The 24,866-nt window shown below is 44.4% G+C and overlaps 1 protein-coding gene across 3 annotated transcripts in view; it reads left to right on the top strand.

The window, feature by feature from the left end:
* Positions 1 to 2,451: 2,451 nt before the first annotated feature.
* Positions 2,452 to 24,866, top strand: part of LLGL1 (LLGL scribble cell polarity complex component 1) — a 100,411-nt gene continuing 77,996 nt past the window's right edge. For 2 of the 3 annotated variants that reach the window (XR_012487589.1, XM_074297492.1), the window contains exons 1-2: positions 2,458 to 2,836; positions 18,964 to 19,061. Coding sequence is in view for 2 of the 3 variants with exons in the window: in XM_074297492.1 (XP_074153593.1) it covers positions 2,756 to 2,836; positions 18,964 to 19,061 (179 nt within the window). In the remaining variant the exon portion in view is untranslated. Of the gene's footprint in view, positions 2,837 to 18,963; positions 19,062 to 24,866 lie in introns of all 3 variants that reach the window. The other variant, XM_074297581.1, reaches the window with a different exon arrangement.

The following is a 24,866-nucleotide window of genomic DNA, read 5'->3' as shown; positions in this document are numbered from 1 at the left end:
CACTTAAGAATTAACGACCATTCCGTGTTGGTTTTTTTTTCTTTTTTCCCCCGAGGCTGGGGTTAAGTGACTTGCCCAGGATCACACAAGCTAGGAAGTATTAAGTGTCTGAGACCAGATTTGAACTCGGGTCCTTCTGAATTCAGGGCTGGTGCTCTATCCTCTGCGCCACCTAGCTGCCCCCAAGGACCATTCCTTTTATCAACAGGCAATGCTCTCCTAGCCAGTTCTAGTTTTCCTCGGTGAATCACATCCCATACCAAAGACTGCCTTTAGAACTGGCCTCTCCAACTGTCTCTTTCACCGTGGTACCGGACTAAGGACCACCTCTGTGCCCTACTCAGGGATGGCAGCTGGAACACAGCCATCTGGCAGCGCTGGTTCAGTGTTGACTTGCATTGCCACATTGAGTTTTCTCTTTATTTCCTGGTCCAACAGATGTCCAGACTCTAGATGGGGTGTAAATTTTTTTAAAGTAAGTTTTATTAATAACTTTTGTTTCTATAACACAATCATTTCTGGAAATATCAGCCAAAATGCAATCTTCTCAAGCGTACAAAGAAAAACAGTGAAACAAAAGCACCTGGTTGGAGGGGCGGCACCTGATGGTGTAAAGCTGCCATGGTAGGCCCTGACTACTCAGTCAGTCAGTAACTCAGTTAGGAAACAGAATGGACCCTTATTTTCTCTCCCATCTCCCCATCATTGATATTGTTGTAGTCCTGATGAGTGTTCTTTGATCCTTCCAGCCTTCCACATCACTTAGACAAATCTCGCTTCTCTGAACTCCTCATATTTTAATTTCTTCCTGCCTGACAATATTCCACCACACATTTCTAGGCCACAGTTTGCTCGCTCATTCTTGCATCCATCGGAGCTGTAGATGGGATTTAAACAAAATAAAAACATCCCTTTTTACAGCCCCTACAATGGTCCCATTAAGACCGTATGAAAATCATTACTGTGCTCCGTGCGTGTGTGTAAGGCAGGGATGGATGCTTTAACAGCACTTATCACTGTTCAATAACCCTGCTAGAAAAAAAAAAAAAAATCACACACACGATCTCCTCAGACCCTGGCAGAACCCATGGGGACAGGAGGAGAGACCACGATGCCCTGGGGGAAAGGTCCAGCACTGGAAGTCTGGACACGTTCTACGGAGTCCATGCTCATGTGGTGACCTCGGTGAGCGAGTCCCTTCATCTCCAAGGCCTCAGTTTCCCCATTCACAAAAAAAAAAAAAAAAAAAAAAAAAAGGCCCAGGTAACTGACGAGGCCCCTCTGGCTGCACTGTTTTTACCACGGATGCTTTCATATCCTGCTGCGTTCGTAGGCCTGGGAACGGTTACTGAGCCGCTGCCAGTGTAGCCCCCCCAGCTCCCAGGATCCCTTACGCTGAGAGGCGCTGGGATCTTCACGTCCAGTGTCACGTTATGGGACGCGCGTACTAGGAGTTAAAGGGACTTCGGACGAGACAAATGACGGCCAGAGAAAACAGCAGAACAGGTCTGAGGACCCTAGCCCAGCGTTTCCCACCACACCACACCCAGAAATTTGCCCTGACTTTGCCTTTTATGGCTTACCTCCCCTCCCCCCAGCTTCCTTATCTGTGAAATGGGCATGACTGTCTCCCGACATACCGGGACTTTACTGTGCTTGTTAAGATCAAATGGGCAAATAGATATAAAAGTGCTTGAAATATAATTTTTCCTCAGAACAAGTTCTGAATTGTTCTCGAGATTTCGCTTCAGAAACGCATCGCTTTTGGTAGTAGCCCTGACACTCCTTGTCGGAGGCACCTTTTCACCGCGCAGAGAACTGGGAAGGGCGCTATTATCCGCATCCCCAGCCCTCGGAGGGGGAGGTGCTGGATTCGAGGCCAGACCCCCATAGTCTCGCGTCCAGCGCGTGCAGCGCCACGGCTCCGCGGAGGACTAAGCGGGATATCCGAGCGAGCGTCCCACTTTGCTCAGGCCCCGCCCCCTGGCCCGCACCTCGGTTAATGCGGGTCTCCGCACAGTCACCCGGGAGTATTCCGCAAAGTTCGGGACAAACATTTCTGTTCCGGCCCAGGCAGCGCCGACAGCCTGGACGTTGCGTGCAAGCCCCAGCGGCCTCGGGCTGCACTACAGGAAGAGGAAAGGGGACCAAACAACTCTCCAAGAAAGGGAGGGGGGGATCCCAAATCCCGATCACACCCAAACAGCCCCCGGGCCCAGCTCTGGTGGAGAAGGAAAAAAATCTGAGACTCCCTTCTCGCTGGCGCGCGCACGCGACCACAGACGCACGCTCAGTGCCGGGAAGACTACATTTCCCAGCGAGGCGCGCGCTCTCGGCACATGCTCGCTCCCCCGCGGAGGGAAGCGGAGCCAGGCAAACCCCGGGCCTTTGCCTCTCTCATTGTCTGGCTCGGGGATGCGGGAGCCGCGGGGTGAGGGGAGGGGGAGCGGAGGGCGTTGCAGGGAGCGGAGCTGATTGGCGGGGCGGCGCGTCCGTCACTCCCACCTTCTCTCTTTCTCCCCGCCTTCTCTTCCTAACCTCCCTCCCCTTCCACTTCTGCCGCTGCTGCGCCCCCTTCCCCTCCGCCTCGGGCTGCCCCGGGGTTCCGCAGCAGGGCATCGCGGTTGGATGCCCAGGCTCCCGCGAGGAGGGCGCGCGGGGCTTCTTGCATGGGGGGGTGCGGGGGGAAGAGGCCGGTGCTACATTGTTTCCGAACCATTCCTCCCGAGACCCGCGTCCCGCACCGCAGTCCAAGATGATGAAGTTTCGGTTCAGGCGGCAGGGCAACGACCCCCAGAGGGAGAAGATCAAGCAGGATCTCTTTGCGTTTAACAAGGTGAGGGGTGGGCCGGGGGGCGCGGCCGGACGGGTGCGAAGGCTGCTGGAGATGAGGGGCGCAGGGTGGGTTTGAGGGGGGGAGAGGAGAGGAGCAGCCACGTTGGGCTAGGAGGGGCGGGCAGATGGGGGACCGGAGTTAGCTCCTCGTCCCGCGGCGCCCGGGCTGAGAAGCGAGAGCCCGGGGAGCCGGGGCAGAGAGACATCCCTGTGCCCGCCGCCCCTCGGAAGTGGGTGTGCTGGGTGGGTGTGGGAGCCAGGGCCCCGGGAGGCGGGCTCGCTCCCGGACTGGGGATCCTCAGCCGGCCCCTCCCTCCGCGCCCCTCGGTCCACTCCCCGGCCCCCCAGTCCCCAGCGGCAGTCCGTCTGCGAGAGGCGCGGGACCGCGCGCCTGCTCCCCCTTTTCTCAGCCTCCACTCCCTTTTCTTCCCTCCCCACCCTCCAGTCCCCAGCACTGGGGTGGAAGAACGGGCTTGTTTTGCTTTTCTGACTGATGCTGGGAGCCGCTGGACAGGGCAAAGGTAGTTGGAATTTCTGCGGCCGGCTGGCGGTGGAGAGCATGATGACTGGGGCAGCCTGGGAGCAGAAGGATCCCATATACACGGGCAGAGAAAACAAACAGAACCGCTCCCTTCCCCCAGCACACACACTCTCAGACCTTCTTCTTTGTAAAGCAGTGCGCTTACTCCCCCGGCTCCCTCACCCCGAAACGCGGCTCGCCAGCTCCAGGGCGAGCGTCCTGACCCCGTCCCTTCCCTGCAACTTCTCTCAGCCTCCCTGGGTAAAGTCGAGGCAGAGCGAGGAAGGAAGCCGGTGACTCGAGTATAAATTGCACCTCTGGGTCTAAGGCGACTGCCTGTGGGGAATAGGGTCCTGAGTCTGGGGCCCTTTTAGCGAGTCTCGTTTGTGGTTTAAAAACACTCCCCACATACACACAAGGACCTGGTGAGAATCGGCATCCCCATTGTATGGTGAGGACAGAAGTACCTCGGAGAAAGGCGCTCGGCTAGTAAGTGGCAGAGCCGGAACCCACGGCCCCCACTTCTATTAGACAAGTGGTTTCCAGGTTTTTAAGCATGAGCACTCCTTCTAACATCATAGTGTGGCCGCCTGCGTGGTAGGAGTCGCACTATCATCCCTTATTGAGAAAACACAGGATAACAAAGTTGCTGTGAGTTCAGCAATACTTTTCAAGTTTGTATCTTTTTTTTTTTATCACAGCATCTACATATGTTTGAAAAATAGTAATGCATGTGACAGACATTTGTCCTGCAAAAGGTATCTTTCTTCATTCCTTACTATGTTGATGCTTAACGAGACGGCTGATGTTTTCTTGCAAAAACTACCTACCCCATGGGATAGAACTACAGCAGTAGATTGTGAGGACCCACATTAGGTCAGGGTTTTTTTCCCTCTCCTTGATTTCCCTGGTTTTTCCCCAGCTAACACAATCTTGACAGAGATCCCTTCTTGGAAAGAGCCTGAATTCAAACCCTGTTTTTGTCACTTAGTATCTGTGTGACCATAAGCAAACCTCCCTGGTGTCAGTTTTCTCATCTATAAGGTTGGGGAGAGATGGGCTCTGAGCCCCTGCGTTCTCTTGAATCACTGCCCTTTTCTCCGATTCTAGTTGGGGTCTAATCTGAACTTCTGCACTTTATCCATGACAGTTAACATTAGACCTACTGCACTCAGTTCTTAAAGTCTAGTTGGGGAGATTGGTTAGTTGAAAAGATAACATGCGCCAAAGGTAGAATAAGTGATGCTGGTCATATATTCTGCATAATTTCAAAGGAAAGGGAGAATTTGAGGCAGGAATAGTCAGAGAAGGCTCCTTGGAGGAGATAGAATTTGCTTTGAGACTTTTACAGATGCACTTCACATAAGCAAATAGGAAGGGGAGGTTTCTTAGACAAGTTGATGAGGAGTGGGACTGGGTTGAGAGGGGATAACTTATTACAGGGGCAAGGAACAGTCTTCTGGATGGGTAAGCCAGCCCTTGAATAGTCTCAGGTCTGCCACCGCTTTGTTAATTTTGGTCTTATTCTCAATGCTCTATTAACTGGATTAGATCTATTCTTCCCGGACATGAGATTCTTTATCCTCTTTCTCTCTGGATGGGAAGCCTTAGAACTCTGATAGATAGATGGTGTAAAGTGGGGCTCTGTGTGTGTAGGAATCTTATACCTTTCTGTGGGAAAGATTTTAAAAGATTGCAAGCTTCCCCTAATGTTTTCCAGCTTAGCCACGTTTTGACTTTTTGGTGTATACAATTGGAGGTTTGTATGGGGAGGTCTTCTCTGGTCCTCAAGAGTGTCATCCAGATTAGAGATGAGGAAACACATTTGATTAGATTTTGGTAATCATTGGAATCAAACCAAGCCAGAGATTTTACAGAATGGGCCTAACTTTGTTCAGTGGTGTTTTCCCAGAGCAACATGGGGATATGTATAGGGAGGCACAGGGCCCTTGATATTTGAAAGAATCCTGGCTCAGCTGAATTGAGAATTAATTTTTTGGGTAAAACCCATTTAAAAAAGGTTTGGCATGATCTCAGACTGAGATATCTGTCTAAAGTGTCATAGAATTTTACATCTGGAAAGGACTTTAGGAGCCATCTTTATCATAACTGGTAGAAGGATGGACAGGAGAAGCTTTGTAATAGGGGGTCTTTTGGGACCTCCTGGCAGAGAGTAGGCATCTATCTCTCCATACCCCAAACAAGTATTGACTGACTCTGGCCCAAGGGCCAGACCTAGCCTGCCTCAAGCTAAGAATGACTTTTACATGTTTACTGTAAAAAGTTTGCCAACCCCTTTCTATAGAACTATAGTGGCATTTTGGTGGGACCAAAAGAACCTGGTATACAGTTTGGAGATCCATGTTGTTTGTTCATACTGGTTTTGCCACTGGCCGTGTGACTTTGAAAAATCACTTCCCTTCAACAGATTTCAGTTTTCTCATTCGGGTCAATGAGCGTTTATTTATTAAACCCCTCTTAGGAGCCAGGTTGGCTGCTGGGTAGCACAGTGGATAAACTCAAACACAACAGATAACTCATCTTCCTGAGATCAGATTTGGCCTCAGACATTTATTAGCTGTATGACCCTGGGCAAGTCACTTAATCCTGTTTGCTTCAGTTTCCTCATCTGTAAAATGAGTTGGTGAAGGAAATGGCAAACCACAGTATCTCTGCCAAGAAAATTCCAAATGGGTCACAAGGAGTCAGACATGACTGAACAACAACAGGGGCCAGGCATTGTGTTTGGTCATTGGGTTACAAAGACAAAAAAAGCTTGCATTCTAGTGGGAAGGATCAGTCAGTAAAAACTATAATTAGAGGAAAGGTCTGTTGTAGGGAGATAATAGTTGAATCTCAAAGGAAACCAAAATTTTCAACAGTTGGATAGCATTCTGGGCCTGAAGATAGGAGATGGGATGTGTTGGGGGGGGTAGAGAAGGTGGGCATCTTTAAGTTTCCTACAATTCATGATGCTATTGAAACAGGCATGGAAGCACCTTCCTAACTCCTACTTCAGGGATGCAGACATGAGAAAACTTCTTTGGAAACTGTCCTCTGCCTCTCTCTCTTTAGTTTTTTCTTTGAGCTCTTGGATAAGTTCAAAGCAGAGGCCGCATTCAGATCTTTTGTAATGACAGTTCTCATAGTTCTGCCCCTCTTTGCCATAAACCTTTGGGAGGCAGAGAGGCCAAAGGGAAAGGAGGCCATGTAGATTGGAAAAGTGAGTCATTCCCTTCCCCCTCTTCCTTCTTTTGAGTTAATCATTTGGTTAAATTGGCATTTCCTTGTTTAAGGAAATGGGGTGTGAAATGGAGACCGGGGTAGGGGGGAGGAGATCTGCAGATGGAAAGAATTGTGAAGAATGCTTTCTCCTTCCCTAAGGTATTCTAGCTAATGAGGGGTGACCTTAGTATCCACTTCCTTTTGATGAACTTGGTAACTAGGGTCTTATCTGAGGGCTGGGATCCACTTTTGGCTAGATCTCTTTAAAATAATAATAGTAGTCAAAAGCCTCCACCCCAAAGTAAAATATGTCATTAAAAAGCAGTCTTTTTGATGTGGTGGAAGGAGCAGTAGGACCCAGGAATCAGGAGTTCTAGTCCCAGCTCCATCATCAAGTAGTTGGATGATCTTGCATGAGTCACTTCTCTATGGTCCTCAATTTACTCACCTGTGTAAAATGAGGAAGTTGGACTAGGTAATCTCTAAGATTGCTTCCTTTTATCTCTGATATTTGTGGGTTCTATTTAGGGCTGGATTTCTGGGTGTGAATGAGTGATGTCATACAAAGAATGAAATTCTCTAATTCCCAGTCATCCACATTGGGCTAGATAGGGAGGGGAGGATCTATAATATCTATAGTTCTCTGGCATTCTAGATCTCATGAAAAGGATAAGTAAGGAAGTATGTCTTAGATGATATTGATGAGATCCTGAATGGTGTTTTGGGCCAAGAGAAACTGAATTGATCCCTGGGGCAAGCAAGCAGAAAGCTCTGATAGAGATGAGTTTAGCTCCATGGTCCCACTGACTGGAGAAGTCATCCTGTCTGAAATCCAAGTTATGTCAAACCCCTGAGACCCACCGTCTATAGAGGTCGTCAGCAGTCTTACCTTGCCATGTCCTGTCAGAAATACCACTCATGTCCCTGAGGTTAAATTTTTTCTATAAAATCTACTTGTGGGCTATCCCATGGCTTCTCCCTTCTGTTTGGGTCAGTTCACTACAGCACTCTGCCTTATGGATCTGTCTCCTTAACCCTTCCCCATGCCATGTGGTAAATCTCCTAACTCCACTATGCTTCCCAACCCCACTCTCCTCCTTACAGCTAACTCACTCTTTTAGGGTGCTAAGTCCCTTTCAGGATTTAGCCTGCCAGCTAAGGACATACTCCAACCTCATGAGGTGCTCTCTTTCTATTGGATAATTGTAAGTTCCACTGAGGAACTTGTCTTTCATATGTTCTCCCATTCTATTTCACATTTACCATTCCCAGTGTCTATTGTATCCCTCCATTTTGTCTGTATCTCTTCCCCTAAATAAACCTACCTTTTGCCAAAGAGAATGGCCATTGTGAATTCTTCACATGACTGAACCCCAGTTTCTGATGCCAAACCCCACATCATAGAGCATATCAATATCTTCTGGGAAGAACCCAAATGGGGTTGTGATATGGAGAACAGTTTGATTCAGTAGAGTACTGTTGTTTCTGTGAAGGAGTGAGGAAGGAGGAGGGAATTTGTCAGAATGGGTAGGAATTCATTTCTGGTGGTCCCACCAAGCTCCCTACTTTGCTAGGTTATTAGGTGTAAATGAGGCTCTCGATTTCCCCTTCCTTACTTCTCTTGCCTATCCATTATTTTAATCATCATCCCATCCTTTGGGCTCAAGTCTATCCTATTCTCTTCCATACACATGGGACATCTGGCTAATCCTTTTCCAGGCTGAGATGTGTTGGGGAAGTAAACTAAATTAATATCTTTGTCTTCAAAGTCACAGATGTAATTCTAGACAAACTGACCCTCTTGTTTTTACAGTGGCCAGTATAGCCTTCTATTTTTCATCTCCATGATTTTGTTGAAAATTGAGGCTGCCCTCCTTGTCCAGAGCCTCTGCTCAAGTGCCATCTCCAACAGCAGGTCTATCCTAATTCCTTCACTTATTAGTGTATTTTCCTCCTCCTCCTCTAAATGATCTTGCATAGTATATGGGTTTTATTTTTATTTTCCAGGTTCTTTTTTATCTTTGTGTCTTAGCACAATATATCCCTCCTACGAGGTTAATATATATTTGTTGAATTGAAGAAGTCCTCAGAGTTAGAGTCTCAGTTGAGGTCAACTGCCCTCTGTTTGCAGTAGACTGGTAGATCCCAGGTTGTGTCAAGAAGGATCAGTCTCCTGATTTATTCATTTTATGCATGAGGAAATGGAGGCTGGAAGTCTTGCCCCCAGTTACATGTACAAGTAGCAGAAGTGGAATTCTAGCCACCTTGGACACCATGTTGTATTTCTTTTTAGAATGATTTCCCTTTGACTCAGAGGGATTAGGATTCAGTTTACTGGTCAGATATGGGCAGTCACAAACGGGTATATGTCCATTTCTCATCAGCAGTCATCATATAGAATTATAAGGGACTGATGTTATGGGACAAAGTGCAGGTCTGAGATTGGCTGGAAATTTCCTCTGCTTCATGCTGCCCACTTTTCTCCACTCTGGTACAAAGAAGACCCACTCCACTCTCACTCCCAGTGGGGCAGGGGTTCTGAATTCTCTCCCCACACTAGAAAGGATAGTTTTCTTGAGCCATCAGTGCTTTTACTTTTTCCTCCCTATGCTTGGTGGCTGAGCTGGAAAACAAGCAGTAGTTCTGGAAGTCCTCCCTGCTGGGTGAATAGGTTAAAGCAGCCTTTCTCAGAATGTAGCCACCAGGACTTCTGGGAGCCTTTCAGGAGTGTGGAAGGTCAAAACTATTTTCATAATAATACTTAGATATTATTTGCCTATTAAAATACTCCTCTCCAACCACAAATCAGTGTGAGACCAGATTTTCTTCATATCCTTAAATCAGTCAGTCAGTAAATGTTTATTAAGTACCTATTACCTTGGACCAGGGGCAGCTCAAGTAGATCAGTGGATAGAGCACCAAGCCTGGAGTCAGCAGTACTAGAGTTCAGATCTGGCACCATTCACTCAGATAGCTGCTAAGTGACTCAGGGCAAGTCATTTAACTCTGGTTGCCTCAAATTCCTCATCTGTAGAAAGAGCTGGAGAAGAAAAGGGCAAACCATTCCTGGAGAAGAGAATGGCAAACTTTGTATATCTTTGCCAAGAAAATCCCAAATAAAACTGAAATAATTCAACAACAATAACAAAAGCCAGGCACTGTGCTAAGTTCTGGGTTTACAAAGAAAGGTAAAAGAATCTCGGAATTCAAAGAGACCACAGTCTAATAGAGGACAGTGTATAAATAAACTATATATAGGATAAATAATCTATAGAAGGAAAGCACTAGAAGCTTAAGGGATAGGGAAAAGCATCTGTAGAAGATAGATTTTAACTAGGACTTGAAGGATGTCAGGAAGCAGAGATAAAGAAGAGAGCTCTGGATTTAGGAGATTGGGGGGATATGGGAATTCTGGACTTGGGATATGTCTTGTTTAAGAAACAGCAAGGCCGGGGGAGGGTGGGGAGGTAATAGGGTGTAAGAAGACTGGAAAAGGGAGAGTATGGTTCTGATGGGCTTACAGAGGATTTCAAATTTATCTTAGAGGTGATAGGGAGTTACTAGGATTTCTTGAGTAAGAAGGGGATTGATTTAGAAAAATCACTTTGACAGTAGAGTGAGGGATGGACTGGATCGGGGAGAGACCAACCAGCAGGCAATTACAGTAGTCTAGACATAAGGTGAGGAATGTAGCATTGTCAAAGGAGAGAGAAGGGGACGTATGGGAGGCATGTTATATAAGGTAAAATTGACCGGTCTGGTAACAGGTTGGATGTAATAGTGAGATAACACCTAGGTTACAAGCCTAATAGGAAAGTTAAAAAGAGGAAAGAGTCTTAGGGAAAAAAATAATGAGTTCAGTTTGGAACATATTTGATTCTGAGATGTTGACAGTACATCTTATTCAAAATGTCCAGTAGGTAGTTGGAAATGGGAGACTAGATGACAGGAGAGAAATTAAGGCTGAAAAAGTAGATTGAGAATCATCACTATAGAAATGATGGAATCTATGGGAATTGATTAAATCAATCACCAAATGAAATAGTATCCTTCAAGGGAGAAGAAAATATGCAGGACAGAGACCTGCGATTATAAGGCATAATCTAGATCAGAATTTCTTAAACTTTTTCCACTGCAACCCCTTTTTACCCAAGAAATTATTTCATGAACCAGGTATATAGGTATATAAAATAAGTGTACAAATCAAGCATTTACTGATAATAAATCATAATTTCACAAATTCCATATTCAGTTATATAAGATTCCATTTGGAGGTTGAGACCCACAGTGTAAGAAGCTGGAATCTAAATGAAGATCCAGCAAAGGAGCCTTAAGAAGTAATGGTCAGATAGGTAGGAGGAGAACCATTAGAAAGTATTGTCACAAAAACCTAGAAGGAGAAGAGTAGAATATCTAGGAGAAAAGGAAGATGATTGACCATGTCAGAGGCAGCATATGGGTCAAGAAGGATGGGGACTGAGAAAAAGCCAGAGGATTTGGCAATTATGAGATCATTAGTGACTTTGGAAACAGGAGTTTCAGCTGAATGATGAAGTTGTGGGCCATACTCTAGAGAATTAATAAGAAAATGAGAGGAAAGTAAGTAAAGGCACCAATTGTAGACAGTCTTTTCAAAGAGTTTCACCACAAAAGGGAGGAGAGAGGGGGGAACCAAAATTTACATATCGCTACAGATTAAATGCAGAAGCATTCTAGCTATCTTTTATTAAGCCCAACAGTAAAGATTTGCAAAAATATGTAAAACAGTGATAGCCTTCTCACTAATTTTTTTTGTTTTGTTTTGGAAAATACAGTTGTTTTTCATTTTTAAAAGTTATGTTAACTTATAATGGGTTTATTGTTATTTTTAGGCAAATTAGTATTTAACAAATGTTTTTAAATTTCTAATATAGTAAATGCTATATTCACATGAACCAAAGCTCTTTGGGTTAAAAGTAATTTTAAGAGTGTAAAGAGGTCCTTTGACCAAAATTTTTGAGAATTTAAGAGTTGAGAGTTAGATTGGACATATTATATGAGAAAAGTAGGGGGTGGAGTAGGGTGGGGGCCAGACAGAGTCTGAATTCCTCCTGTCAAAACCCATTTCTGATCTCCCAAGAACCTCTTCAATCTCTCTACTGGGAGACTGAGGGATGAAAGCAGAGAGCAGTTTTAGAGAGGAGAGACAGTTTCATTCTGGAATAGTTGTTTGGAGAAAGAGCTACTGGGGCAACTATGAGCCCTCCTCTGTTGTCCCTGACAATTTGCCCCCTGGATTCTAGAAAATGTTTTAGTTAGATGATTCCGACCTGGACCTTTTTACAGGAAGATCCCTCCCTTCCCCATCCCACCCTCTGCAGAAACCTATTGTTTCAAGGAGTCTGAAGGCAAGCTAGTTTTGAGAGCAGGGGTTGTCCCCCACTTCCCTTTTTTTTTTTTTTTTAAACTTCCTAAGTGAAAGTGTTGCATTTCTTCATGGGCTTATCTGAGTTAGGCAGTAGTTGTTAAAGACACACAAAGGGAAAGAATTAGGTTCTGGTTCTGATGCTCCAATGTGTCCATAACCTTTGAGGGCTTCATATTCCTCCTCTGTGAAATGGAATCATAGGTTTATATATTAAAAGGTGGAAACAACTTTAGAATTCCAATCCAACTTATTATTTTTTATATTTCCTCAGACCAAGACAGATAATTTGACTAATCTTGAGGAAGGGAGGGAAGTAAGCATTTTTATTATAAGACCTATGTACTGGGCATTGTGCTAAGCACTTTTTATACATATTATCTCATTTAATCCCAGGATGTTTGTGCTATCATTATCCTCATTACAGTTGAGAAAATTGAGGCAAAGAGACTAGTATCAGTTAAGTGATTTGCAGTGGTAATAAGTGAAGAATTATAGCATATGTTCTTGAGTAAAGGATAGGATATCTATATATCTACATCTATCATCTATATCTATAGATAGATAGATAGATAGATAGATAGATAGATAGATAGATAGATAGATAGATAATTGGGTATATATTCAGGGTCACACAGTTAAGAAGTGACCTCAAAATTGAACTCAGGTTTTCCGGATTTCATGTTGAGCATTTTATCCACTGTTTCATTCTATATAGTAAGTAAATGGCAGAATCCAGATCCTCTTAACTCCAGACCTAGCCCCCTTTACCATAATACTATGTCTTCCCATTGTCACAGGGCTATTGCAAAAGCTGCAGTTCTATGTTGTTTAATTCTCTCCTTCCCCCCAGAAAGAGGGGAGGGACTGGCCAAGGTGAGGGTAGTGGGGGCTGGGGTAGAGTCCCATCAATAGCCATTGATTAAATCCAGAGCTAGCTCAGAGCCTGGAGGATTGCTTCCTGCCTGGCTGCTGCTGCTTCATGACCTAGTACCAGCATTGGGGGAGCGCCAGGGTTACCCGTACCAGGATAAAGTTTCCCCAGAAGTGCAGGGGGGAGCTCTAGCTTGGAAATGAGGTGTGTGGTGAGGGAGAGAGCTAGCTAGACACATTTGGAGAAATGTTTAAATATAGCCCAGCTGAAGAGCTAGGGTGGGAGAGGTGAAAGATAGCAATCGCATGTATTTTCAGGCTGAGGGTGAAGTTGTGGGATGCCCCCCCTGCCTCCTGCAGAAACCTGTGTCTCAAGGAGTCAGAAGGCAAGCCTAGAAGTCCGTCTAGTGAGCCCAGCTTCTCACCTAGTCTGAGAATCCCCTGATCATGAAAACTACATGATATTCATGAATATTATGGTTTTTTGTGGCATTATATTCATTATATATTATTATACATTACTACCTCATGAAGCATTCCATTCCATTGAGGGGACCTTTTATGATCGATCAGAAAGTTCTTACAGTGAACTAAAATCTATTTTTCCATAGCTTTAATGTATTGCTTATGGCCCCTAGGTACCCTCAAGATTGGACTAGATCCATCCTTCTAGTTTCAACGTTGTTATATTATAATTTTTGTGGGGTTTTTCCCCCAATAAGACTATAAGCTTCCTGAAGACAAGAATTTCTTGTATGCCCTATAGCATAAACCCAGGGTCTTACATTTGGAGCAAGAAGAGCTCTCAAAATCTATTTAATATAACCCTCTAGATCTGCAAATGGGAAATTGAGGTCCAGAATTGTTAAGTGCCTTTCCTATGGTCACATAGCTAATGGTCAGAGGTAGAATTTGAACTGAGGTCCTTGACCCCAGATTTATTGCTCTTTTTACTATTACACAGGAAGGGCACAATGAATATTTCTTAGTTGACCTTCTACTGCCACCCTTATCCATTTGGGAAGTCCTATCTAGGTGACATCCTTGGTTGGGGAGAATGCAGAGAACCCTGAGTTGTTGAGCCCTTATAGGGAGGTCAGAAAAAGATTTCTCCTTTGAGGCAGGAGAAAGAATAGGATAAATGTAACCTTTGACCGGCCACTGGATTTGAGTTCTTGGAGGTCTGGCTTGGGTTCAGAATTCACCACTGGTCGGGTCCTGGAGGGAGAGGTGTGGGTGGGCTGAAACAGGGGAAGGCATCTTTTAGTTATCGGAATGTGTTTGTAGCCCAATCCAAGACAAATACAGCATTTGGCTGGAGTAGTAACAAGCGGTACCTTTGGGAATGGAGGGAAGCATGTTAGGGAGGGAGGAGACAGGGGACTGGGGATAAAGCGGTAAATACTCTTCTCACTGGGTTCTTAGAAAGTTTCTTTGACACCCAAAATGAGGAAATTTGGAATTGATTTCAAAGCATCTTCTCCACCTGGGTTGGGGGATGGGCTTGGAGCTCTCTGTCAGCTGGTGTGAGGTCCCAAGAAACCTATTAGGACCACCTGCTGGATAATTTGAAATTTGAAGCGGAAACAGCTGCCAGACCAAAGCTTCCATTCCCAGCCGGGCTCTCCGTGTCACCTCTTCTCAAAAACACAAGGACTCTTGGGTTGGAAGTCTGACCTTGGACATCTTTTGGTCACTGAGTCCTATACTTCTGAGTAGGGGTCTGGTCGTTGATCGGGGGGAGGGAAGTAGATCTTATGAACTTCTCAGAAACCTCCAGAGGAAGGAGGGAGTGGTCCCTGCCTCAATATTAATGGAGTTCCCAGGAAGGGGAAGTTTGTGCTTGTAGAAGGCTCTTAGTTCCTCAAAGTTGCCCTCTGCTCAGGCAGCAGAGGATTTAAAGTTGGAAGAGACCCTACAAGCCTTGAGGTTTGCCAAGTGCTTTACGTACATTATCCAATTTGATCTTTATAGTAACTCTTTGTATTAGTAAACTCATTTACAGAAGAGGAAACTAAGACTTAGAGAAGCTCTTTACACAGATAGGAAGCTGCCAAGATGGCGTTTAATCAGCAAGCATTTTTTAAACTTTAGGCTCTGAGGGAAAAAAAAAAATTAAAAAAATGAAATAATCCCTGCCCTCAAGGAGAGTATATTTTAAAGGGGGAAGGGGAAGGGAGATAAATAATAATTATATGTATAGATACATGTGTACATTTATATGTATATAAAAGAATAAACGGGTAATTGGGGAGGAAGAACACTAGCAGATGTGGAGCTCAGTAAAGGTTTCATCTGGCTTGTACTTAAGGGGCTTAACAGAAGAGAAAGATTCTAGGAGGCAGAGAGGGGAGGGAGTATATTTCCAGAATGGGGTATAGCTAGTGGAAAGGTGAAGAGAAATGGAACCAAGAGAAAGGAGAGTGGGGAAAGGGGAGGATTGTATAAGATGACTAGCCAGGTGGGTTGGAGATAAATTGTGAAGGGCTTTAAAAGCTAAATCAAAGGGCAGCTAGGTGGTCCAATGGATAGAGCACCAGCCCTGAAGTCATGACGCCCTTAACACTTCCTAGCAGTGTAACTCTGGGCAAGTCACTTAACCCCAATTGCCTCAGAAAAAAACAAACAAACCATCACCAAAATAAGCTAAATCAAGGAGTTGGCTAGGTGGCCCAGTGCATAGAGTGCCAGGCCTGGAGTCAGGAGGACTCATTTTCCTGAATTCAAATCTGTTTTCAGACGCTTAGTTGTGTGACACTAAGTCACAGTTTTTTTTTTAATCTCTTTTCCTCAGTTTCCTCATCTATCAAATGACCTAGAGAAGGAAATGGCAAACCACTCTAGTATTCTTGCCAAGAAAATCCAAATGAAATCTCAATAACAAAAGAGAAATTTATATTTAATCCTGGAAGTGCTGGGGATGCAGTAGAATCGATTGAATAGGGGAAATGTCATGGTAAGACCTGTGCTTGAGGAAAACCATTTTGGCAGCTTAGTGGAAGATGGAAAGGAAATGGGAGAGAGTTGAGTTCAGATCATTCAGGGAGATGAAAGCAAAGATAGACTAAGCTCTGAACTGAGGTATTGATCATGGGAGTAGACAGAAGGGGTCAGATTCAAGAGATATTTGTGGGGGCAGAAAAGCAAATGTTGGCAACTGATTGGATATGTGAAATGAGAGTAAAGATCTGGGGTGACCAAATGGAAGTTACCAACCTGGGAAAATAAGAGAAAAATGGCAGTGTCCTTTTCTGTAAAAGTGTCAAACTCACAATTCTAGTGAGATCAGAATAAAAATACAATACATCACAGATAATGTTATTTTGTGGCTTTCTAAGTCAGTGTGCAGCCTTTAAGGGTCTCATTCTATTTGAAGCTGTCAGCACTGCCCTACAGAAAAGGGAAGATTGGAAAAGGGAAATGTTTTTTTTTTTTGGAAGAGGGGAACGTTCTGAACTGTGTTTTGGATATTTTGTATTTGAGGTGTCTCTGGGGCATATATAAATATCCCATAGGAAGTTGGTGAGCTGGGATTAACACTCAGGGGAGCGACTGGGGCTGGATTTATAGATCTGTAAATCATTTACATGGATGTGATAATGAAATCCAAGGGTGCCAGTGAGGTCACAAAGAGGGTCCAGGACAGAACTTTGGTGAAGGCTCACATGAGTTTCAATATGAGTGACAAGTCAGTAAGATGTCAAAGAAGCAATCAGACAGGTAGAAAGAGAGCTTGGACAGGGAGGAGTGAGTATCCAGAAAAAGAATGTGAGCAACAATGTGAAATGTCTTGGAGATCAAAAAGGATGACGATTGAGGAGTTAAAAAGAGTCAAATTAGGCCTTTCAAAGTTAGGTTCCTCCATACTCCATGTCCACTGCTTTTAAAAGGCCACACTTAATTGCCTCTGACAGGAGGAAAATGACAACCTCTGAGCTTTGATTTCCTCATCTGTTAAAATGAAGGGGTGGGTTTAGATTGCTTTTAAGGTTCCTTCTATCCTTAAATTCTGTAAAAGATCTAGAGTAGCTAGAAAGAAGAGTTTTCCCGAGAAGGGAGAATTGTACTTGGTATGATTTGCTTGGAAGCAGGAGGGTGAACTTTATGACTTAGCATCTTTCCTTCCACTTGTGGGCTTGATGAACAGACACTGCCTTCTGACCCTTAGTCCTAGACAAAAATTAGAGATTTGCCCTTTTGTATGACCTGGGACCCTGAGATGAGTGGAATTGATTTGGGGTTCAGTCGGTTTCCAGAGCCAAGCCCATAAAAATACTGGGAATCTTTGGGTCTGGTCAGCCAGACACTGGAACTCACCCTGGAAGCTAGAAGGAAGTAATTGCAGAATGGTCTCACTGATCTTATTGAGGCAAGCTTGTTGGTCTGAGAGGTGAGGGAATGTTTGGAGAAATTCCTGGATGTCAGCATCCCGAAGTGTCAGGGGGAATTGGGCTCGTTTAAGTACATCCCTCCCTCTGAAGTGATATCCAGGAGCACAGGTCTGCCGCTCCTACCTGGTCTCCTGGGACCATAGACTGACCTAGAATTGTTCTTGGAGAATGGGAAGAAGGTTGGTTGTTGGACGTAACTCTGAGATGAGCTTTTGCAGGGCCACTCTTTTCCCTTTTGGGGTGATTTTAGAATCACCAGGCGTTCATCCACCTGACTTTGAACATAGATGGGCACTTTCTGAGCAAAGTTCTGTAATTTAGGCTTTTTGCAAAGTCAATAGGAAGTATTCGGCCTGACTGGGATCTGCGATTATTTGTTTGTGTGCATTTATTTATACTGATATTTAAGTTTTTACTAAGTATGCGGTTCTGGGCTAGATACTGTGGGAGGATAGAGCTGTAAAGCACAGGCTTTGTTTCTGGGGGTATATGGCTTAATTTAGAGATGTGATTAACATGCATGGAAGGTCCTCTAATATCTCTAAATTAGCTTTATAAAGGTAAATCCTGGACACATAATAAATGCTAAGATCTATGATCAAAGCATGACTCAAATGGAGAGCTATGAAAGGACACACAACCCCTCCCTTTGAGGAGAGGTAGGAGGGCCACAGGTGTTGCACATTGTTTATATTTTAAAACTATTTCCAGTGTATTGATTGGACTGATTTCCCCCCCCCCCCTTTCTTTTCTTTTCTTTTTTTGTCTTTGAAAAATACTTTTTGTTTATATAGGATGGCTCCTGGGGAAGGCTAGGAATACTAGAGGAAAATATGGTAACATAAAAAAACAAAAGACATCAATAAGAACCTATTTTAAAAATAAAATTTTTAAATTTATTTTAATTTATCAAATAACTTACTATTATAAATATAATAAATAAATATACTTATTTTAAAAATATCTAAGATTCTAGAAGGATGTTAGATTTAGAAATGAATGGGATCAGGGAGGTGATTTCATGCAACCCTCTCACTTTGTATTGAGGAATCTGTGACTTCCTTGACGTCATTCAGCCAGATGTTACAAGGAACACTGTTCCATGTACCAAGGGAGTGGTATGGAGGAGGCTGGAATCACTGGAAATTGTCATGGTCCACGAGGTTATTCTGGACATGGACCGGATTGTGTAGGATGTTTTTATATTTACATAGCATTTTTTAAAACTCGATTTTATTTTCAGTTTTGGAATTCTCTATCTCCCATTTTGCCTACCCATTGAGAAGGCAAGGAAAAACCTATTTTTACATAGCATTTTAAGACTATTCTTACAGTAGTGCTATGAGGCAGAGAGTTTTCTCTTTTACAGATGAGGAGATCCACTTAAATGAGTTATCTGAGATCATTCAGCTAGTGAAGGGACAAAATCATGGTTTGAACTCAGGCCTACATGAATCCTGAGACCATTGTAATGCACTCCCTCTCCAGTGCCAGGCTGAGCTGTTTAGACTTGATTCTGTAGGTAATGGAAAGGCGTGTGTGATTTTTGTTTATCAGTTTGTCTGTGTGTCTGGGCATGTGTCTGAACCAGTCTTGGGTAACTAATCTGTGTCTCTCCTTCTGCCCCTTGCCCTTTAAGAACAAGGACCCTCAGGGGGCCCTGTAGCCCCTTCCCAGGATCTGGAATGTCACTAGCCATTTCCTTTTCCTTCCAGACCGTGGAACATGGATTTCCCAACCAGCCCAGCTCTCTGGCTTATGACCCCAAGCTTCGCATCATGGCCATTGGAACAAAGTCTGGAGCAGTCAAAATGTATCCTTTTCTCCTCTCTGCCAGTATTGAGGTAGCCCCAGGATTCCCCAAGGGGCTGAGAGGTAAGGCTGACTCAACAGAATTTAGAGGTGGGATCTTCCCCCTTATGCCCCAGGGACTGGAGGGAGGAAGCATAGCAGGGATGTGTGGGCTTATTCCACTGACTCTAAATATCTCCCTGGCTCTTCTGGGGATAATAGATAGGAGAAATAACATTTAAGTTGGCTCTTGGATGGTCGGTAGAATTTGGATCTAGCAAGACATTTTTCATGTTGGGGAGCCAAGATGAGCAGAAACTTAGCTCACAGAGAGAAATAAGCAAAGGGCATTTAGTGGGGTGAAGGGGAGCAGGGAATCACTGTGTCATTGTACTATAAAAAATGCCATCATTTAGGCCCCTAAAGGGTCATGCATGGGAATCTGGACTTGGTATGGTAGAAGGAAGGAAACAATAAAAAGTATTTGAACCTTCTTGGAAGGATGATAGTATAAAAATCCTCTTAGGAGGAGAACTCTGGAAATATGTCAGATGGAGTGCCTTGAGCGTGGCATAGGTGATTAATAAATGCTTATTGAATGAGTAGCTTGTGGAGGAATATTGTTGTTGTAAGTTTACACCTCCCTTGGCTCTTTTTCACCAGACCAAGAATGAAACGTCCCTTGGGAGATAGTTTCTGATCTTGGAGTTCTTCCTCCTCCTGTCATCTCCTCTTGAGCACCTGTCTGTCTTTTCCCATCTGTCAGGGTCACCCCATTGATCCTACAACTATCCAGGACTTAGAATCAGGTCTTTCTGACTGAAAGCTAACTTTCCTTTACCACACTGCACCAGAGAGGATAGATGGGGCCGGGTGGAGGGTGATGGCGATGGAGACCAGAGATAAGGGTTAGATTAGAACAGCAGGGTGAGATTATAAAGCTAGGTTTATGAGTTTAGAGTTTGAGTTTATAAGCTAGGGGTAGCACATGGAATTTAAGGGAGACTCTTGGACTGAAGCTTAGAAGAGATGGGGGGAATGTCAAAACTTGGGATAAGGTTACCAAGAAAGGGAATTAGGGAAGAGCCAAATTTCCTGTCCTGATCCTGAGCAGGTAAGGGAGGAAGCAAGGATTTGTGCCATCTGTGGTTCTCCTTACCCATGTCTCCTGCACCCTCAGGGTGAGTGGGCATCTGCCCCCCCACTTCCCCCAGAAGCCTAATAAGACCACCTGCTGGGTGATTTAAAGTGGGGAACAGAAATGGCTCTCAAGCCAAGGCTTCCAGCTTTGTTCCCCATCTTACTTCCTAGAAACATTAGGTCTCTGTGTTGTAAGCCAGCCCTTGGACATCCCCTGGTTTCTCATTCTGATCCCTCATTAGGCAAGGAGGGCCTTATCTGTCAGACCTCCTCTTCCTACCTCCCTTCCCCTGGCACCACTCCTGGGCCCTGGCCCTGCCGGGAGGGGGAGGGGAGGGCACAATCAGGGTTCCTGTATGGCTCGGGACAAAGCGGGCATTTTCCACTACACAGTGCACCCAGGGATGGCAGCGTCGGCCCTAGCCCAAGCAGCTGAAAGCTCCCCTCCCCCCGCTGGGGAGAGGCGGCCCTCAGGGAGTGCGAAAAGAATTGGATTTGGAACTGGACAACCTGCCTTCATACTCCAGGCCTATTCCTTATTTTGCGACTGTGCAATTCTCTTTACTACTCTGGGGCTTGGAGCCTCCATCTTCAAAATGAGGAGGTTGAAGTAGATGATCCCAGGTTCCTTTCAGCTCTGAATCTAAGATCTTTGGAACAGGAAAGTAGCCTGGGTGTCTGGACTCCTAGGTTTTCTTCGTGGTTTTTCCAAATCTGCCCCTGGCTTTAATTCCTCAGTCCATCCTGGAAACCACTATTAAGTGAGATTGGAGCCTTTCTTCCCTCCTCCTGCTTCCCAAACTGACCCAGCGCAGACTGAGAGATCACCAGGAGACACTTAGAAGAGGAGCCCTGGTTATGGGGGTGTTATAACTAGGAAGCATTAATTGAGCTGTAGTAGATATTCCAGGAAGGAACACAAAGTGTGTGTGTGTGTGTGTGTGTGTGTGTGTGTGTGTGTGTGTGTGTGTGTGTGTACATATATGTATAAACTGTCAAACATAGAAATCACATATATCTTTCCATTACCTGTGGAATCAGGTCTAAACAGTTCAGCCTGGCATCAGAAAGGCCTTGGTATGGAAAAATTAGTGGGCTCAGCCTTGGCTGTGCATGACTTGCAGTAATTCATTTAAGGGCCCAAATCTTGATTTTTGCTTCTTATGATCTAATAGGGGGAAGTGCAGGTATTAGCATAAAATTATGTGGTATGCTGTGGGATTCCAGAAAGGAGGGAGAGGTCAGTGGGAGTAAACAGGAAAGGTTTCCTGGACCAAATGGGGCCTACTTTACTTTGAAAGCAGTGTAATCTTGCTGGTCACTAGTTGACAAACAGGTGGGCAAGGAGTCAGTTACAGAAAAAACAAGAGACCTCTGTTTTTTTCTGAGAGTAACTGGTTGGGTTTCAATACATGTCATTGTAAATTGTAGAGACCATCCAATTCCACAAGCATTTATGGAATGCCTACTGTATGTAAGGTTCAGTACAAATAGACTTAGATTTTCTTATTTTACAGAGGAGGAAATGATTATGATTATGATTATTATTATCCAAAGCTACATAGCAAATTAGTGGCAGATCTGAGACTTGGAACTTAGTAGGACTTGGACCTAGAAGTTCTTAGGATCTAGAAGACTAGGAACTTCCAATGTCTGTGGCTTTTGTAGAAACATATGCTAAAAGTTGATTGGGGGGATGCCTGTGGCTCTACTTCCCCTCTCCAAATTGCTATTATATGGACTGTGAAGGGCTGAGGGGCTGAGTGATTGTGCTGGGGATGAAGAGGAGGCAGGGGGTTGTTGTCAGAGGGGGAGGCTGAGAGTCTAGACTCCTGCTTTTTACTTCCCCACTGATATCCAGCCTGGTCTGGGCTACAGCTTGGCTCTCCTCTCTGAATCCAGAGAATCTGGATCCAGTCTCTCTCTACCCTTACACGTTTTGGAGAACCAAATCTTTCCTAGTTGATCAACTAGTAGCTTCTCTCTTGTCACGGGTCCTGCTTCTATCATTGTCTCCTGAGAATGAGTCACTTGGGAGCTTTCTCACATCAGGGAAAATATTTTCCTTCCCCTTCCCAAAGCTGGGTGAGAGTGACTGGCCAAGCTCAGAGCTCAGTGAGCCCTAGACCCTTGAGTCAGGCCTTCCTACTGGATTGGACATGTATGTGAGAGATCAGTGAGAACAATGATTCAGCAATTCATAAAGCCCCAGCTTTCATTATTGAGCCTAGCAGTGAACTGTGGACCCCCAGAGAAGCTGTGTGGTTGATCTAAAGTCATATAAACAGTAGTTAATGAGACAGCTGAGTCTTGAACCTAGATCTCCTGATCAACTATGGAGTGGAATGTAAATCAATACTTTCTAGTTCGTTTTCTCTCTCTCTCCCAACATGATTCATAAAGACATGTGAATTTTAAAAGTTTTCTGTATAATCAGAAAAAAAAAAAAAGCAAACAACAACAACAAAAGATCTCCTGATCATGTTGAATGTTCTTTCCGTGATTGAGGATAAGTGACTTGAGCTCACGTAGCATGTTCATGGTAGAGTCTGTGAATTTATGTAGCCTAGATCCTGACCTAGGACTTCTGGCTGCCTTGTCCTCCTCTCAGTCACTCCCCTTGCTCCCCAAGATATAAAATCTCCCATCCTGTTTTTTTTTTTAAGCACCCTTTCTTCTTTTGATTTGATTTGATTCAATTAACAAATATTCAATTCTCTCTCCCTCACCTCTACTGGGAGAAAAAAACCTACCTCAAAATCCTTGTTGTAAATATTTATATCAATTCCCACATTAGCCATGTCCAGAAATACATCTCTCAATCTGAGTCTTGAATCTATCCCTTTTCTGTCTGGAGATTATTTTCTACCCATTCTTAAAAAAACCAGTCGAGTCGTTCTTCCTGACAGCAGGGTTTGCTGTTCTGGAAACCTTAAGAATTCAGCAATCTGGGCTTTCGGGGAAGCAGCCCAGAGAGGGAGTGGCGTAGTGTTATTTCCTTGTCTACCAACTTTCCCTGCTTGGAAAGTAGAGCGAACAGTTAAGAGGGGTTAGAACCCAGGTATGCTTGTCTGTATTTAGAGTCAGTTTAAGCATTCACTGAGAAAAAGCAAAAGTTTCCTCTTTAAGAGTTCTCAAATTAATCCTGTGCCGGACAAGAGAAGGGAAGAGAGAGCTCCTTATAGGGTAGGGGGTGGGGAAGGAATCTCACTTGACACAGCTGTGTTCTTGAGAAAGCTAAGTGCTAATTGCATCTGTGTAAAGCAATCTTGCTTTAAGGGGGGATGGAGCCTGCTGTTAAAAGGACCACTTCAGTTTGTAAGAAATCCTTTGGTAAAAGAAAGAATTACCTCCTCCTTTATTGTTTAAATCTGGGTTTTCATATATTCAGATTGCAGTTGCCCTCATCTGGGAGCTCTGGAGGTTTTTAGCCCTCCCTTCCCCATTCCCCTCCTCTCCAGAACCCCTGGCTCATTTGGTACTAGGAGGAGCCTTGGGCTGGGGCCCTGAAGCAACATCTGGATCTGGCCCAGATGAGGATCTTTTCTGTCTTCCTGTTCTAGGCCATTCTTACAACTGGGGAATCCTGCCCATTATCCCTCAGCCTTCTGTCTGGGGCACATCATCTGCCTCTCTGTGAGTGATGGCCTGACCCTCCCTATGGACTGACTCATCTGTTTCTGGGTAGGTCAGGCTGAGGATGGAGGGCCCCAGAAGCTAAGTAGGTGAGGAGAAAGGAAATAGGAAAGGTAATTACTTGGGAGACAGCCTGCTGATTGGGGAGTGGACTAAAACTCTCTCTCCCCCATCCCCCTACTCTGCTGTTTACTTTACAATATCCTGGGAAACTCCCAACTGTCTCCATTCACACATGCTCAGAACTGTAGGCCCACTCTGACCCATAATAGAAATCTCTTATCATCAAAATCTTATATTCTATTTATATATGTATGCCCACATATGGAACAGATTTAAATTCATAAGAATAAAATCCATTTTGTTATATATATGCACACGTACATATGTGTATATACATATATGTATATACACATATGGAATGGATTTAAATTTGTAAGAATAAGAGCCATTTGTGTTTGTGTGTGTATTGGAATATGAACAGGCAGTTTTCAGGGGGAAGAAATCCAAGCCATGTGGAGTAGGGGGAAATGCTACAAATCTATGAAAATTAGAGAAATGCAAATGAGATCCCACCTCACAGCCATTATGGTCAGTGAGGTTGACAAGGAAAATGACAAATGTTAGAAGGGCTGCTGGAAAACAGATGAATTCCTGCCTTGTTGATCTGGGCTCCCTCTTGCAGCAGCTGCAGCACCTGTGGTGGGGGGAAGGGAAGGTTGTCTTGCCCCTGTTGATACCAGGTACCCCTTTCCCATTTTCTCTAGAGCTATCTCCTGTGTGACCAGCTGGGGCTTAAGCCCCTGAACTAAAATTACTTCTGATGATCTGGAAACGTTAGGGTAAGGGGTCAAGAGAGCTTAGAACTGAAAGGAAGGGTTTGGAATAAAATAACAGTATTATACTTATGGCTTACACTTAACTGTGTGCCTGAATCATAGTATTGGAGTGAGGAGAGACAGCCAGCTCCATTCCTCACTTGATAGATAAGAAACTGTGACCCAGAGAGAAGAAAAAAATTTTTTTTCAAATAATTCTTTTTTTTTTTCAA

The sequence above is a fragment of the Sminthopsis crassicaudata genome, chromosome 1 (assembly GCF_048593235.1).
Source record: "Sminthopsis crassicaudata isolate SCR6 chromosome 1, ASM4859323v1, whole genome shotgun sequence".
Classification (NCBI taxonomy): Eukaryota; Metazoa; Chordata; class Mammalia; order Dasyuromorphia; family Dasyuridae; genus Sminthopsis; species Sminthopsis crassicaudata.
This window is presented reverse-complemented; position numbering and strand designations above follow the sequence as displayed.